This window comes from Terrapene carolina, unplaced genomic scaffold (genome assembly GCF_002925995.2).
Source record: "Terrapene carolina triunguis isolate 2854851 unplaced genomic scaffold, T_m_triunguis-2.0 Scaffold95, whole genome shotgun sequence".
Lineage (NCBI taxonomy): Eukaryota > Metazoa > Chordata > Testudines > Emydidae > Terrapene > Terrapene triunguis.
This window is the reverse complement of record NW_020664446.1, coordinates 25,198,358-25,217,417: the sequence shown is the minus strand read 5'-3', so window position 1 is coordinate 25,217,417 and position 19,060 is coordinate 25,198,358. Positions and strand designations below refer to the sequence as shown.

Sequence of the window (19,060 nt, the reverse complement as noted above, 5' to 3'; positions counted from 1 at the left end):
GAGTTTGTTTTTTAAGTATTTACATTCACAAGAATACATATTTTATTGTACTTGTGACACTTTTTATTAGGTACTATGAAGTCTTGTACTTTTCTTCGGATACTTTCTCATTAGCACATTAAGTACTGGACATTAGATTTATAAAATATGGGATTTAAAACACCCTATTATGTAATCTGTTTTACAAAAAAATGTTTCTTTTCATAATTTAATTCTTTGTTCTAAGAAAATATACAATAATGAATATATCCCAGTCTTCACACACGCATTAACTTTTTACAATACTGTACACAAAACTTAACATTCCTTATGCATAATAAACCATTTTTTACACCAAAAAAGGGACTAGCTAAAGATCATTTTGAAAAATCTTCTGTCATAACCACCACCATCATTCTAGATTACTAAAACTGAAAAGTAGATTTTGAACATTTTCACTATTTGGACTTTTTTTTACATTTCTTTAATAAACGGAACAAAAGGAATTCTTAAATAAAAATAACCAGACTGTCACATACAAATAACTATTATTTGATTTCAACTTGCAAGATCACTTATTAATTTTTTAAATATGGATTTGCACTACAGTTTTCTGCAGTTTGCATGATCTGCAATTTGTTGAGATGAGGTACTGATATGTATATGTATGACATCTAAGTGTTAAGTTCATGTACAGCCTGAAGTAAAAACATGGACTCTGAAATTTCTCATTCATTTGGGAGTTCATTAGTAAACAGCTAAAGGGTGATTGCTGATGGTTATTCTGTTGCCAATATATTAACTCGTTTCTATTGAACAAGGCTGAGAAAAAGCTTCATTTTAGCTATAGGCAATTACATGCAGACTAGAAAGATAGATTGGTTGTGTTTCATTTTTAAGGGTTAAAGTAGCAGAATGGAAATGTTATGCTTAGGGAAAAAGTACCAATACAGCTTTACTTTCATAACAAAAGATTTAGGTTGAATGTCTGAAAAAACGCCATACATGTAAACAAAGAATTAAAGTGTGAACAAAATGTAAGTATATCCAGACAGCCATAAATGCCACTATATACTTTATACTGTTAATGAGAATAAATAAAATTGTAATACCAATGAAACAAGCAAACCAATGCAGTCGCAGCCCAAAAATCTCCTGAAACAAGATTTACATGTATAGCAACAAGATACAACAGCCAGTGAACACATGGCCAAGGGAACAGACTTCACTCAACACAATACTGAAGTTGACTCTCTCAATGAAGTAATGATTAACTACAAAAAAAGATTCCATATCCCACCACAGGAGAGGGTTCCACACCAGTCGCCAAGAGCACTCATCTATCATTTCAAATCTGTGTGTCTCTCAAAATAGAGTTTGTTCAAAACTATATTCATCCTTAGATAACCACATGGAGCATCTTGTAATTATTTTACATTCTTTTTACTTATCTAATGCCATTGTCATAACAAACTAGTTTTATCTTTGACAATTTAGCCTTTTTTAATATGGTAAGCTCTCTTCTCATTAAAAGGTATGCATATTTTAATAACTCTGCCAGCACCAGCATACTATAGATTTTTCTCACCAACCAACACCACATTCTATCTTAAGTATCTTATCTGCTGAATTGGACTAACTACTAAATTAACTTCTCTTCAATCTTAGTTACAAACTAAGGCAATCCTATATACAAACTGCAAATTTTCACTGATAGTACAGATTTATGTATTAAAATCAAGATTATGTAAGTAAACAGAGCTCACTGTGTATTTTTCATAGAATGTGTGACAGTAGTATACAGTACAAAATCTGTGCAAGTTTGAAAAATATTGTACAATATTACAGTGCATGGTTGTATAATTAGAGATTCTTTTATGCAAATGCACCAAAGAGCCAAAACTCTGTGTGTAATCTTGATTTCGGCTTTTCCTGCTTTTCTGAGCACTTAACCATGCACTCTCAATGCTCACTTAATCTCTTATGTTTAAACTTGGTTGAGTCCCCTCTGTGAAATAATGGATTTCCGCTGAATCTCCGCCTCAGCCCACATACACATTCAGTACACTTCATTACGCACGAGCAGGAGAACGCAAGAGGGGAGGACTCCTGTCTCATACTGAGAAAGCGGGACGATCAGCAAGTTATCTTAAGTGCCTATACACAAATGCAAGAAGCCTTGGAAACAAGCAGGGAGAATTGGAAGTTCTGGCACAGTCAAAGAACTATAATGTGATTGGAATAACAGAGACTTGGTCGGATAACTCACATGACTGGAGTACTATCATGGATGGATATAAACTGTTCAGGAAGGACAAGCCAGGGAGAAAAGGTGGGGGAGTTGCATTGTATGTAAGAGAGCAGTATGACTGCTCAGAGCTCCGGTATGAAACTGCGGAAAAACCAGAGAGTCTCTGGATTAAGTTTAGAAGTGTGAGCAACAAAGGTGATGTCATGGTGGGAGTCTGCTATCGACCACCAGACCAGGGGGATGAGGTGGACAAGGCTTTCTTCCAGCAACTAACAAGTTACTAGATCACAGGCCCTGATTCTCATGGGAGACTTCAATCACCCTGATATCTGCTGGGAGAGCAATATAGCGGTGAACAGACAATCCAGGAAGTTTCTGGAAAGTGTAGGGGACAATTTTCTGGTGCAAGTGCTGGAGGAACCAACTAGGGGCAGAGCTCTTCTTGACCTGCTGCTCACAAACCGGGAAGAATTAGTAGAGGAAGCAAAAGTGGACGGGAACCTGGGAGGCAGTGACCATGAGATGGTTGAGTTCAGGATCCCGACACAAGGAAGAAAGGAGAGCAGCAGAATATGGACCCTGGACTTCAGAAAAGCAGACTTTGACTCCCTCAGGGAACTGATGGGCAGGATCCCCTGGGAGAATAACATGAGGGGGAAAGGAGTCCAGGAGAGCTGGCTGTATTTTAAAGAATCCTTATTGAGGTTGCAGGAACAAACCATCCCGATGTGTAGAAAGAATAGTAAATATGGCAGGCAACCAGCTTGGCTTAACAGTGAAATCCTTGCTGATCTTAAACACAAAAAAGAAGCTTACAAGAAGTGGAATATTGGACAAATGACCAGGGAGGAGTATAAAAATATTGCTCAGGCATGCAGGAGTGAAATCAGGAAGGCCAAATCACACTTGGAGTTCCAGTTAGCAAGGGATGTTAAGAGTAACAAGAAGGGTTTCTTCAGGTATGTTAGCAACAAGAAGAAAGTCAGGAAAACTGTGGGCTCCTTACTGAATGAGGGAGCCAAGAAGGCTAATGGAATTTGGGGCTGTATAAGTAGGGGCATTGCCAGCAGATCGAGGGACATGATCATTCCCCTCTATTCGACATTGATGAGGCCTCATCTGGTGTACTGTGACCAGTTTTAGGCCCCACACTACAAGAAGAATGTGGAAAAATTGGAAAGAGTCCAGCAGAGGGCAACAAAAATGATTAGGGGGCTGGAGCACATGACTTATGAGGAGAGGCTGAGGGAACTGGGATTGTTTAGTCTGCGGAAGAGAAGAATGAGAGGGGATTTGATAGCTGCTTTCAACTACCTGAAAGGGGGTTCCAAAGAGGATGGATCTAAACTGTTCTCAGTGGTACCAGATAACAGAACAAGGAGTAATGGTCTCAAGTTGCAGTGGGGGAGGTTTAGGTTGGATATTAGGAAAAACTTTTTCACTAGGAGGGTGGTGAAGCACTGGAATGGGTTACCTAGGGAGGTGATGGAATCTCCTTCTTTAGAGATTTTTAAGGTCAGGCTTGACGAAGCCCTGGCTGGGATGATTTAGTTGGGGATTGGTCCTGCTTTGAGCAGGGGGTTGGACTAGATGACCTCCTGAGGTCCCTTCCAACCCTGATATTCTATGATTACGTTGTTAAAATTAGCCTCACATACATGTACAGATATAACCTTTTAAAAGCTCAGCGTGCGATTTGCAAAAGCTCATGCCTACCTTCAAGCTGTTTTGATACAAGGGGTGTTCTTATAAAGGTTTCAAAGTTTCAGGAAGTTGTCAAAGCAGAAGGGTCAAAGTGAAAACTTTTACTTAACCTACACTATAGTACTAACTGTCTCCAACACTATAATTATGAAAACTAAGACATTTCACTGGCATATTGAGTATATGCAAATGAAATACAAACACTAAAAAATTGAGATTGTGTTTTTAAAAAAACAAAACAGTCCTAATCTATATTCTCCCATCAGGGTGAATTTAAAAAATGTATTTACTTTAAATTAAATACATTTTTCTCTATAAAAAAGCCTATTTAAAGTTAAATTTGAAATTATGACAACCTATGGTAAGACCTAAACTAGGGTTGCCACCCATCCAAGTTTTTCTCGGGCAATCCAGTTTTTGGCATCTGTGTCCCAGAGTTTTAAAGGAAGTTTAAAATAATGTTTTAAAGGAAGTCAAACCACAGAACTGGTGGAAGTCAGTGCCTAAGCACCTGGAACCAAGAGTTCGTTGAAGTGCTATACTAGCTTCTGACAGCAGTAGCTTCCTCTGCAGGTAAAAGAGAATATTTTTTTCATTTCAATTTATTCAACTAGTTCAGTCCAATGACTAGTTCATATGAAGTTGGGAAACAGATTGGGAGCTGAGAAAGCAGGAAAGCTTGGCTTCCTCTTTCAAGCTATGAATAAAAAAGGAGGTGTAAGAAGATGACACTTTCTAGTCCTAAATTTGAAACAACATGGTGATCAGAAACAATCAAGTTCAATACACTAAGATAATAGTTTCTTTGATTAAGAAATGTATGGATAAACTTATTTTGTTTTTCTGTATCCAGCACATTTAAGGTACTTTTATATAGAACTCCATTGGGATGGAATTTGGAATGCAATTAAATATACAAACAGCACTTTTAAGTAGTTTATTAGTTAACTAAATGACATAAGAAATGTGTCATTCACCATTTTCTAACAATGAAAAATGTAAAAACTAAGAATCTGAATACATACGTTAAGCTATATAGTTGCTTAAATAAATGTCTACAGATATAGTAGATGCTCTGGTTAGCAAAAAAGGACCAAATTTACTGTAAAGGCTACAGTTGGTTGCGGATCAACGTTTTAATGGTTACTAACAGATGAGAATAAACTTTTCTTTTAGAAAATAAAAAGTACAAATTCAAAACAAAATTAAAATCATTTATTTAAATCACGTTTAAAATCTGTGATATAAATCACTGATTTAAATCAATCCACCCCATCTCCCATTCACTGTAACATACTGGGGGAAACCAAACTGTATTACAAATATTTTGCAAAGCAAAAACCACATATTATAGCCAAGGCAAGAAATTTATGAGTGATAGAAATAAGATTATTAAGAAATAAAATGCTATTTGGGATAAAGACACAGGTGCTTAAAACCATTTCAATTCTTTATTGCATATGAAATATGTATAAGGAGTGTGCAAATATTTATGAATGGACTTGTTTTGTTCACATAAGATTTTAAGGTGCACACATAGTTGTACAGTTAACGTGCGTGGGGGGGGGGGGAATGAATGTTTAGTTTTAGTTTGTTACTTGTTAAACCATTTCTACCTTAACCCATAGGTGCTGGAACTAGAGATGCTGGCTTGAAGTGGTTTCCATTATATACTGGGTTTATAGTTTTGTTCAATGGCTCAGCACCCGCACTATAAATATTGTTCCAGCATCCCTGCCATAATGATCTTGTGGGACTTATTAATCTAATTAAAATGTAGCAGCATTATAGGAGTTAATAAGGAAAAAGACATCAGATCAGATATTCGTATTGCATGAACCATCTCTCCTCCCCCCATTTACAGGATCCTGCAGACCACTTCATCTCCCATTCATAATCCTGTAACATTCCCCCAGCACTCACAACAGTTGTTTATATGTAAAAGTGACTTTTTAATTATTTTCTTTTAATACAATTAGCTGGTGGAGCCAATGGCATGTGCTCAACCAGCTCTCCACATACAACCAAGTGATCCACAGACACAATCTGAAAACAGCTTTATTAAACCATGGAGTCTCTCCCTGCCAATGCAGGATTGTTCCTTATAGTACATTATGTAGTGTTTTGTCTGGTCTTTTTAAAATCCCAAACAATGGTACTTTTCACCATTACTTTCCTTTTAAGATTGTTTCACAGCCCAATACATTTCATTGGCAAAAAGTTCTTCCTCCTATTCAGATTAAGTTATTTTAATTCCAACACATCACTCCCATTTACTGCACTCAACTCCTCGGGTTAATCTTCAGAATACATGTAGACTTCCTTCCTTCCCCTATCCACAAGTCATTGCTTAGGCAAGATATACATATTTTGCTCTTTAAAATCCTTCTTCAAAAGGCTCTTGGTCAGTTGTGTTGCTCTTTTCCTAAATCCCTCCAATCTGTCAACATCAGGCCTGTTCCAAAGTTCACTGAAGTCGGTGGAAAGCTTTCCACTGACTTTAACAGGCTTTGGATCAGACCCATGGTGACCAGAAGTGAAAGTACTATTCCAGCTATTATACCACAACTATAGCAAGAAGTCCTAATACCTTCTTGTCCCAGGACATGACGCCTGTGTTTGCAGCCCCAAATACCCTTTTTTGTAGTCATACATATTGCAAACTCAAATCACTACCACCCCTCACGTCATCATTTGCACTCCTACTCCCTCCCACTGAACTTGTGTGTTTTGAATAGCTTTCACCTTCCTCTCCCTCTCTTCTCCCCCAGTGTAGTACTGAAGCTTGCGCCTATTTAATTATTTTTTTTTATGTTCTTGCCCTTTTCAGTTTCTCTAGGTCCTTTCGTACTTTTTCCTCCATTTTTACTATTTACTCAACTCTTCTCAGTTTGGCTTCTTTCGTGAATCTCATGAATACACTCTTATCCTGATCACTAAAGAATATAGCAAATAAGTATGGTCATCACTTTGGTACCTCATTAGAAACCTCTCTCAAACACTGACTCTTCCCTGTTGCATTGTTACTTATTGCCCTTTGTTTCCAGTCAGTTACCCAGTTTTAAATCCACATGCGTTCTTAACCAAACCAATTTAATTTTTAAATTATAATTTTGAGGAATTGTATCAAAGTCAGGCTGGATAAAAAGTGATTTTTAAATTCAAGATATATTTATATATGATTTTTATTTAAATTAGAGATGAGTTAAATTAAAAAAACTATTGAAAATTAAATGTATTTTACGATAACCTAGGTTAAGGGCTGAATTTACTATAATCTATTAATATTATTTTATTTTAATTAAAATGATTTTAACACTACATGTTTGCTGCCACTTTTTGAAGAAAGTCAAATCCCTGCACTGGTGGAAGTCACTGCCTAATCACCTGGAACCAAAGTGTGTTGAAGTGCTAAACTGGTTTTTGACAGCGGTAACCTCTTCTGCAGGTACCGAGAAAAAAAAAATTTTTTTTTCCTTTCAGTTTATTCAACTACTTCAGTTCAATGACTAGTTCACTCAAAGTTCAGGAATCAACCGGGAGTTTGGGGGGGGGGGGGAAAAGCAGGAGGGGAAGAGGGGGCAGGACAGCTTGTTTTCTTCCTCTGATCTACAAGCGAAAAATGAGGTCGGAGAGGATGAGACCTACTAGTTTTAAAACCTTGAAAAGCATAGTGATCAGAAACAAACAGTTCAATATACTAACTACAGATACTTTCTTTGTTTAATAAATCAGTCAGTTTTAAATGCAAAATGTGTTTTGGTAAACTTTTTAATTGTATGCTGATACTTAGTTTTTTCTTAAGTAATTGTTTTTAACTAAAAAAAACTTGACAATGCTATTTGTGCATTTTTAATTGATCCTGAATGTCTCTCCAAACAGAGCAAGCAAAATCACTAGTAAAACCTTTACCATCCAGTAAATTCACCATTTCCTACCATACTAAAACTGTAAAAATTAAGAATCTGAATAAATGTAGGTTACACTATATAACTGTTTAAATAAATACGTATAAATTAGTGTATCCTCCTATCAGCAAAAAGAAGCACCAAATTTAGCATAAAGGATATATTTAGCTGTAAATCAACATGTTTTAAATGGTTACCAACCAATGAGACTCAAACTTGCTTTAGGACAAGAACTAAAAAATACAAATGCAAATCAAAATTAAAATAAATTATTTCAATCACAGTTTCCTGCTTGCTGATTTAAATCGTAATTAAAATCGATTACTTAAATCATTTTGATTTAAATAAATCCCCTCCAAACAAAGTGTTTTACCATGGACAGCGGATAGAGCCTCCTCAGGGGAGGCTATTCCACAGCTCTGCCCCTTCCCCCCACGCCCTCCCCACAGCCAGCCGGAGCCCTGAGACCCCTCCCAACCCGCAGTCAGAGCCACAAGCCCTCCTCCCCGCCTGGAGGAGCCCCTGGACTGGCTGAAGCCCTGAGCCAAGCCTCCCCTGGCTCGGAGGAGCCTGGGGCTGGCCACAGCCGCGCCACGCCTCCGCTCCCCAGACCCAACCCAAGCAGGGGAAAAGCGTCTGTAAAAGACGCTTTTATTATGTCCCATGCAGGTTCCAGGGCAGCTGAGGAGGCAATACTGTAACTTCATGGGGGGATTGTGAAAATAAATTAGTGTTTTGAGGTGCTCAGATACTTTAATGCAGTGGTCCCTGTATTAAACTGTGGAGGTGTGGCCCCCGGGGGGACAGAGGGGTGCAGAGGAAAGTTGGAGGAGGCATGGCGGGACCCAGGACAGTTCCCGTGGGGGATGGGGAGGGAGCGCGACCCAGAGCTGCTCCACCCCCAGCTCTGCTCCAGCCCCACCTCCAGTCGGGGCTCCGCTCCCAGCCCCGCTCCCAGCCTCAGCCCCCAACTGCAGCCCCAACCTTGGCCCCCTTACTCCCTTCCACATCCCCCACCCCCACCGGAGCCACTGTCCAGGGTTGGGGGAGGTTGTCACGGACAAGGGTAAAGGGGCCATGACCCCAAAAAAGCCTGGGGACCTCTGCTTTAATGATACATACCACAAACAAGCCTATAAATAAATCCTGCAACCAATCCCTACATAAACAAGCCCTGTTACATTAAATAAAATTTCAAGAAGTCCTTACCACAACGAGGCTCCTGGAGAGATCCTTTTATAAACACCATGCAGGGTGCAGCATTGGTCAATTTCTTTAGACGCACATTGAGGTCCTCTTTTGCATTATCATTAGGGCCAGCTGAAATAGTACTGCTAGATGCATGGCGCTGGACTTTTTTGGTCAGCTCTGGGGCATGGGCACCATCTAATCTGTCAATTTTCTGAGAATTCTAAATAAGCCAAGAGAGTAGCTCAGTTAAGAAGCATTAACTAAAAGCGGTCTTTTAAACTACTAAAAATTGGAAGTTTTAATGTATTCCATCACTACATATTATAGGTTTTCAGATAAGCAGGCAGAATGGGTTAGAATACTGACCCTTTACCTCTTTAATCCCAGCAAAATTCTAAAATAGAAACTAGTCTGTTGGCCATAGCATTGTCTGTACCAAATAGACTTCTTAAAACTTGTTATAAACAAACAAAAATTATTAACAAACAGAACCAAATGTGCTATTTCTACTGCATAATCACCTGTTAATTCTTCACAAGCATTACACTGAATAATTCAAACAGAAAAGTGAATGAATCATGAAACCTCACTAGACCATGCCTAACACAATACAAGAGAAAAGTCTTATGTATCTCAGGTATTGTAAAGCCATCTATGAATTCAAGGAGGTTCTGAAATATTAAAACTAGGCTCCATAATCATTTCTGTGAACTGGCTATTCTTGTGCCCTCGGTAAAAAAAAAAAAAAAAACCACATATAGAGACACAGACTGTTAGCAGCTTCTACATTAAGTCAACATTAAGAAAAGGGAGTTTTTTAGTACTAAAAAAGAGTAGAATGAACATTTACTAGTACTGATCTGCTGAACACAGACATTCATGTGAGTGATATGCAATCCATTTTCTCTTACCTTAAAAAACAAGAATGTTGGAACAGAGCTAATTTCGTATTTTTCAGATACTTCAGGCACAGCTTCAGCTTCCAGCTTAAAAGTCAGAGAAAACATGGTTTTATTTTCATAATTTTCTTTGAAGTTTTGATTGTGCATGTCAATCCTTTTTATAATGTTCTTCTCAGCATTTTATATGTTTAAAAAGGAGTTTGATGCAAAAGTTTGTGAGACATTTGCATTTAAATGAGACTCAGTGGGCTGGCATGTCATCCACTGAGCCTGCACAGTGTCAAAACAGGTTCAGGGGTTTTTATTTTGTTGCACATTTCAAAAGATGCCTAGAGGCTGTGAATAAAATTTTTGGTGCACTAGTGACCTAGTAAATTTTCAATCATATGCAGCTACTACTATATTGAAATCCATAAATCATTGACCCCAGTTATGTCATGATTACAGTGCTTATTTTCTGCCCACAGCAATTCTTGCTGTTTGCTCTATTGACTAATTTCAAGAGGCAGTACATCATGAATGACATTTGCAGCCTTCTGCAAATTATGAAGCAAAAAGGAGTATTTCTTCAATAAACTATTGATGTCTGCTAAATTTTACTTTTAACTCTTGCAAGGCTCCTGGATTCTAAGTAGAAAGCTTGTTAGACTATTGGTCCAGAAGCTTGGTCATCATTAAAATGCATATTTTGGAATTCTAGAAGATAATTTTTTACCAGACAAATATAAATCTTTTTATTAACCATGTCCAATGTTTGTATTCTGTCTCAGCTGCTGACTTCAGTGACAAAAGTTATTTTGGGGGTTGTTTTTTTTGTCTGTCTATTGTAATAAATGTTGATTTCCTGTTAGCGCTGCAGACATTAAGTGGAAAAACAAAGGTATAAATAAGGTGGTAAAATAGTGAATATAAATGCATTTCAAGGAATAGTAAATAGAAACCTGTGATCCCATTTACATGTGCACAAAGCCTTGCCAACTCCTCTTTCTGCAAACTATACTGGGGCTTTATCAACAGCAATTGGAAAACCATTCAGGGTTGCCGATTTCTTGTTCAGAAAATTAACATTTTTAGAAAAAGTCATCATTGGCTATTCAGTTTCTGGCTCTCTATATATAGCGCTTTGAACTTTTTAGTGTTATTTGTAAAAGTAGGTTTTGGTTTGTTACACCCATAAGGCTTTTAATCTTGTTACAATTTTGGATGCAAGGGAAATAATTTTACGTCTGCTCAACATCCTGTAGGCCAGGGGTGGGGAACCTCCGGACCACTGCCTAATTTCATTCAGCCCCCGGCAAGTCTCTGTGCCGCGGGCATCCCTCCACGGGGCTGCAGCCGCAAGCGCTGGATCGCCCCACTGTGGGGCAAAGCTAGGGTTGCCAGGCCGTTAAAAGCCTGGTCAGCTCTGCACATCCAGTGGGAGCTGTAGGTGCAGGCAACGCGCAACCATGCAGACCCGCATGGCTGCGCCTCCACCTCCACCTAGGGGCCGGATCAGACAGTCATGCCGGCCGCTTCCAGGAACAACGTGAAGCCAGGGCAGGCAGGGAGACTGCCTTAGCTCCAGTGTGTCGCCAACTGGGAGCCACCTGAGGTAAGCACCGCCTGGCCGGAGCCCGCATCTCGAACCCCCTCCCAAATCCTAACTCCCTCCCAGACCCTGCACCCACATCCATACCCCAACCTCCTCCCCACACCCCGCACCCCAACCCTTTACCCCAGTCCTAAGTCCGCTCCCGCACTCCAAACCCCTTGGCCCCAGCCAGGAGCCCCCTCCTGCAACCCATACCCCTCATCCCCAGCCAGAGCCCTCACCCCCTCCCGCACCTCAACCCCCTGCCTCAGCTTAGAGCCCCCTCCCGCACCCTGAACCCCTCATTTCTGACCCCAATCTGGAGCCTAGGGGAAGCCCCGAGCCTCCCCACCACCACGGGGCTGTGTGTGGCCCATGACTGATTTTTTTTTGTGGGTCAATGGCCCGATAGAAAAAAGGTTCCCCACCCCTGCTGTAGGCAATCAAAGAAATGAAGGTTCCAGAGAAGGATCAAGGATTTTCTCTCTCAATATGGGCCTAATCCAAAGCCCACTGAAATCAATGGGAGTCTTCAGTGGACTTTGGATCAGGCCCCTTAAATTTCTCTTGCTCTCAAGTTAATTCTTGTCAGGTTTGATCCTTCACCGAAACAAGCAGTCATTATGCACTCAGCGATGTGAGCATCGTCATCAAGTAGACATTCAAAATTTCCTTCTCTCAAACATACTTCTAAAGATTTCGGAAAAATATGTGAAGGAAATGGAACTACAGCTTAACTTTATGAACCATAGCCTAAAGAATAAGCCATGACTGGCATTCTGCCAGGCTATCACACAGAGATTTTTGAGAATGGTTTTTAAATAAGCTCCTTTAGGTTCTACCTGCAGTTTTTGATTGAATCTTAAGATTGTTTGATGCACACAACAGATCTTTACAGTATCTCCCTCACCTGGTTTATCTTGTATTTGGCCAAGCAGCACCAGACTGTGACCTTTAATTTTGAGTCTTCTATCCCTACTCCAACCACATAGTCAAATCTCTACAAGAATTAACTGAGAAACAAAATCTGTCAATATATTTTTATTTTCTGATCTCCTGCAAATGGCTGAATCATTGTTACATGGTACTGAACTTTTATTCCTTTTTCTTTTGGTGGCTCATTTCTTAGCTACTTTGATGCTTTTGTTGCACTTTAATGAAGTTAATTCACACAACTTATTTTATAAAACTGAATTTGTTATTGGTCCATCCAACAAATTTCAGGCTGTTTTAAGATACAGAGAACACCAGTCACATTTTAAACCTCGTGACTTGGTTAAAATTAAGATCTATTCTGTGGTCATCTTTAAAAAATTAATATAAATTTGTGTTTAAATACTGCAGTCATAATTTTAAAATCACATTTAAAAAGGTTGCTCAAGATTTTGAAGAAGGTTTTGAAGAAGTTACACTTGTTATAAACAATGGATTTTAAAACTGATGATGTGACTTACAGGGCAGTCCACAATTAGGAACCCACATTCCTGATTAGGTACTTAAAATTAACTTGGTAGGTTAGCTAAATTGTTATTGAATGATCTGAAGTTCGATTGTTTGGCTATTCCAGAACATGTGACAAAGTTCTATGCTTTTAATTATGAACCCAAAATATTAAATTAGTACCAGTCAGAGTCCAAACTACTGAGTCAATAGACTTATTCAAATCTGCTTATAGCTTGTTTTCTTTAACAAACTCATCTTACGTATTGTAGTCGGGATGTATTTACAAGACAGGTGTTGTCATTTTATTTTGCAATGTACTGTCCAATGAACCGTGCCCCACATGGCAAAATAAATATTCATTAAAGGTGCACAATCCAGTGACAGCTGAGACTTCAAAAAAATTTGGCCTACCATAAACTTCAGCAGCATTAGAAAAACAACAAAAACAATGTATAATATTTTGAAAATTGACGTTTTAGGATACTCTAATTAAAATAGCTTTGTAAATTAATACAATTAAAAACAGATCTATCTTTCTGCTTTACAAAAGGAAATGCCAAACTGTGAGATGAGTCATTAAAAACACACAAAACATAAAGGCTGTAAGAAATCAAATTAAAACACACACACGCAGCTGGTTGTTCCATTACTCCCTGCCCTCATAATCACAAAAATGTCTCATTAACAAGAGAAAGTTGTTTTAAAATGAATGGCATGCAGATCTAGTGCATTAATTTTTTTTTTCCACAGTGATTCTATTCCTGGGATATGCAGATGAACTCACAAAAATATTGCGTCTCATTTACTTACTGCTGTTCAACATGCCGTACTTAGAATGACAACATCACATAGACTTAAATTTATCTTTCTGCAAACCCTTAGTAATGGTTGGAAAAGCAACTAGAGTATCTAAATGAATCCAGAGAAAAATCTACTTGCCTAACCAGCAGTGTCACTGAAACAAATCAAAGCTCTAGCAAATCTTAAAAGAGCAGTATTGCTACCTTAATCTCAGATCCCTGGGATTAAAGAGATCAGGCTATTACACAACTAATTACAGTACTTGCTTGGTGTCTCACTGCAAGTCACATCAAGTACACAGACAAACTTAAAAACCTATTTACTAGGTGAAGTAACATCCTATTAAAGTGCCAATATACTGCATTTTTAAATGCAAGAAGATGCAACTAACTTGTTATTTAAACCATCAATACACCATGAACTTCACCCACAGTTCAATGTATGCACTTTCTGACACTGACTTTTGAAGTTGAACTCATTAGGATTCAAATCAGCATGAAAGCTTCGGCTTCCGCCCCACAGAAGACATCAGAGAAAAAAAATCTATTTCTGAAGTTCGTTTTATGTAGAAATGGTCCCCTAGTGTTTGACTGTAGTTTGCATTACTATCTTTAAAATGGCCTTTACTATCTGGACATGAAGACTTACCTTCACAAATGTAACTTGTGGGTGTTCCTTAGCTAACTCAGCCATGACATCATTCATCTGAATGCACTGAGGAGCCCATGGTGCCCAAAAATGGACAACTACAAGAGACCTATGACAAAACAAAACACAGATATATGTTAATAGAAAGAGATGATTTTTTAAAATAATGCTATTTTGAAGACGAATAACTGACTACAAAAAGCATGGTTAGTTATAACGGAACAATGAAATATTACATGAATTAATATACATTGTAGGATAGAAAGAAGATAGAAAGAGTAGTACTTCTTTGGATACAGAAAAAAGGAAAATAACTCATATAAGATGAACTCATAGTAAATAACTAAGTTATCCACTCTAAGGTTATCACAACTCACAAAAAAACCCACACTAAGAGCACAGAAAGCATAGGGATGGGAAAAAAGCATTAAAAAGGAAAAAGTTACAAAGCCTTGCCCAATTTTTAATGTTTTTAGAAGAATGGTGGTTAGAGATGTCTGCTGAAAAACAAATACCACTGGTAAGATATGCAACATAAAAAGAAGAAAGAATAAAATCACAACCGAGTTACAAGGAGCTTGACATTTTGCTACCAAACCTGATTCTAGCAGAATGCAGCATCACATACAAAGAATGAGCAACAACTGAAGCAGGCAGAAAGACCTCAATTACTCACTAGGGGGTCACACACTTTGTTGCCTCTGTTGGCTGAGCTTATTGCACACACCAGGGGCTCCTTGCATCCCTTCATTACCCCCTACAAGCTCTGTGTGCCACCCGCTGATCCTCCTCTATTTCAGGGACTCGTTGCAACCTCCCTCACCCCCCGCTCTTCCCATGCCAGGGGCTCTGTGTGCCCTTGCATTCTCCCATATCTCACCATTCTTATTCTCCTTTTCTCTCTCTTTTAGGATGTCAACAATTTAAAACTGTATTACAAGGATAAGCAGAGCTAAGGGCTTGTCTACAGATGGACTCTTATTCCAGAACGAGCATGTCTATCAATGGAGTTAAAAGTTATCGTGTTACATCCAAAAAAGAGAAAATACCATCAAGTGGATGGATTGTCAAGCCTCGCAAGCTCAGCCAAAAAGGCACTGAAGGCACTAACAATTAGTGACAAAACATTTGGGTTTAACAAATAATCTGGAAAACACACAACACACTTCATTGCTTCTGTAAGCCAAGTTCATTGCATCCCTCCCGTTCTCCTCCACAAACTCCCTGTGTGCCACCTTCCCACTCTCCTCAATTTCAGAGACTCCCTGCAATGCCCCCACACATCCCTTCATTCCAGAGGCTCTATGTGCATCCCCTTCCTTTCCCATAACAGTCCCCTACATTTCCCCCATGCAAAGGGTCCTGTGTGCTCTCCATTCCCTCCTCTCACCAAAGCAGGCTCCCACACTCTTTCTGCATATGCCAGGGGCTCTGTATGTACCCCCATTCCACCCTTTCCACCCTGCCAAGGAATCTCTATGGCTCCCATTTCCCCCACCCCCATACCAGGGCCCCATTCTCCCCCACACCTATTCCTCCCACAGCAAGGACCCCCAATTGGCCTTCCTCACCAGAAGTTGTGTATGCTCCCATACCAGAAGCCCCCATTCTTCGTCTCACCCATTATAGGAATTCTGATTGTCTTCATACAAAGGGCTCTATGTACTCCCTTCCCCATGCCAAGGTCCCCAGTTCTCCACCCACATATGTCAAGGGCTCTACGTGACCCACTTCCCTCATTAATATTTCTCTTCTTTCTGTCTGAGAGGCCAGGTCTACTCTAGGAGCCCTTTATCAGTATAAGTATATCACATCAGCAAAGAATTCCTACTGCAAATGCACCTTTTATTGGCTAAACTGTGCTTTTCCCAGCATAGATTATTCCTGCCCCCCTTCAATTCTCCCTGGGGTGAAATAACCCAAGGTAAAAGAATTAAGTTTAGAGGGGACAACAAATAAGAAGGGAGATGAGGAGTATACAAGATAACGAAAGATGCAAAACTGAACCCCCCCCCCCCCCCCCCCACACACACACACACACACACACAAAGCTACCCTTTGGACTCAAAGCCACCAGACATTGGGCCCAAGAACTTGTAGGTTTAAAAAAAGTGGGCATTTACATGGATAATGAGAACATTCAGAGTTATGTCAGCAAGGAAATTTTAAAAAAAAAAGGGATATAAACCCTCATGTTTCAGGGCATAAACTAACTTCTAACTAATGAGAACTAGGAAGAAACTTTGTCTGTGGGCCAGTTATTCAATAGTTGTCCACAACAAGGTTTCTTACACCTTCCCCAAAAACATCCAGTGCAGATCACAGTCAGAGACCTGCTCCAGTATGGTTATTCCTATGCTTTACTGTTAGCTTTCTTAAACTATTTTCAGCGGAATAAGTGAATAGTTAAGGAGGATTAATATAGCTGGACAGGACAACTAATCAGGAATATAAATTCCAACTTCTTTAGTGAAGGCTGTGTAATACTACCCAGGATAAAGGACTTCTCCCATAATATGGATTTCTGAGACATACTACTGACATCAAAGCTGAAAAACATTAAGGTGTCTGTGATATATCTGAAATGACAATAAGTTCTTAATAATACTCTAAATGTATAAAAATCACAAGACATACCAAACATTATGCCATTGAAAGCTGTACAACAATTTATAATTTTATTTTGTAATAGACAAAATACTAACTCATTAAGGAATTTAATATAAAACATCACATTGCAAATCCCATACATTATACCCAAAGCTGTTCAATACCCCAACCCTATACTGACAATTATTATTTATATTACCATAGCGCCTATGAGCTCTAGTCATAGACCAGGACCTCTATGAGCTAGGAAAACAAAAAAAACAAAAAAAGACACAATGATGTGGAATGACCTGAGCCCACACAGGACTCTACTAGAGTCAATGCAGCTCATGCAGTTTCAGCACAGGATCAGGGCCCAAATAATGAGTATAGGTACTAACGCTTAAAGCCAAGGAAAGGTAGGTTTCCTTTCCAACACCTGCTACTCTCAGGTGGATACAAACACTAAGAAGATGAGAAAGCCATAATCACTACTTCCATGACTTTACACCAAAAGCAAAAGCATTACCAAAAAAAGATTAAATATAGGAGTAACTTGACTTCAAGTTTCTATGCTATCACTATATTAGTTATGGAGCAGCATACAGCATGAAGTGTTCTGATCAATTAAATTATTAGAATTTGGTTTCCAGAAATTCAATTTACAATGCAGTTGTTCCAGTCTGTATTTGCAACAACAAACCTATGCTTGATTGGACACCATAAGAAATCCCTGTAACACATGTGGTGGATCTTGATCTGCAAAATTGTAAGGGGAAAATGAAGTCCTTCAATTCAGTGTGAAAAAAAAAAAAAAAAAATCAAAGGGGAAAAAAAGATGTATCTAGCAATATAGCTAGATACTAAACAATGAATTAAGCCCAAAATGCTATTTAATAATTTGATACACTTTCTTTCCCACTACTGAAGCACAGCAGAGAATTCTCTCATTCCTGAGCTGCCAAGCAGAATTTCCCACACGTCCAATTTAAATTAATCAGTATGGTAGGGGTACATCTTATCAGATGAGTGTCACCTTGTGAGCCGTACAGGAGTAAGAACCACATGGCTGAGTAATTCTAGCCCCTTTGAATGGAACAGTAATTATTTGACAAGATTATCCTCGACCATGTTATTAATATTGCAATTTGTTTTAATTTAATGTACACTTAATGAAAATATTGTGAAAACAGAATGCTTACCCCCCTCATATTTTATTTTTGTTTTAAACATAGTTGCAATTAATCTGCCTTTCAGTTACTAAAGTTTTTAGAAAAGCCTGAGAGAATGGCAAGATAGAGTAACTCAAAACATTGGGGAAATCAAGAGCGTCAACTGCCTGAAAGTGCATCATGACTCCAGATACAAAGTGCACACTGGACTCAAGGCAGTACATATTTGACTCTACTGTCATCCAGAGACAACCGGGAAACTTTTTTTTTATATATATATATATATATATATAAAAAAAAACATGTGCGTCCTTCATAACTTCCTTTCCCTTGCTATGGAAAAAAAAGCCTGCAATGAGGGATGCTTTATGGGGATGACCTCCAATATTGTTTTAATATTGGTCTTGGTTTTGTTATTTAGTCTATTTTATATCACAGCTGTTACTTTAATTGAGTCCAGAGAAAAATATAGATATATACACCATGTATTGTCTACAAAACTTTTCGGGTATTCACTTAAGGCCAAATACTGCAGTTACAGCTCCCTCTTAAGTAAAGGAGGGGATTGGAGGGAGTTATGCTTGCAAAAGAACTGCAGAACATAAAATATTTGGATTTTGTTCCATATATTCCAGAACCAGTACAGAAAGTGATGACACAACGTTCTCCAAATAGGCAGTTCTAAAGATGATGGCTCCATCTTCCATTATGATGCTATTTACGTTTGTGTTTATCATTGTACTGTGCTACAATGTAAACAATCTTTAAATTATAAATATTCAAAGTCACTTTCTAACATAGCACAATTTTTTTTCAGCACACAGTGTCACCATTTTAACATATCATTCAGTCAAAACTAGAATTAAGATGGAGATTTATATGACTGCTTAATTCTTGTT

At 38.6% G+C, this 19,060-nt stretch overlaps 1 protein-coding gene across 1 annotated transcript in view; it reads right to left on the bottom strand.

The window, feature by feature from the left end:
- GLRX3 (glutaredoxin 3) overlaps window positions 1-19,060 on the bottom strand; it is a 34,037-nt gene that overhangs the window by 10,781 nt on the left and 4,196 nt on the right. Inside the window, exons 2-4 of the mRNA XM_024213275.1 lie at window positions 14,401-14,509; window positions 9,945-10,019; window positions 9,052-9,253 (exon numbers count right to left, since the gene is read on the bottom strand). Coding sequence (XP_024069043.1) covers window positions 9,052-9,253; window positions 9,945-10,019; window positions 14,401-14,509 — 386 coding nt within the window. The remainder of the gene's footprint in view (window positions 1-9,051; window positions 9,254-9,944; window positions 10,020-14,400; window positions 14,510-19,060) is intronic.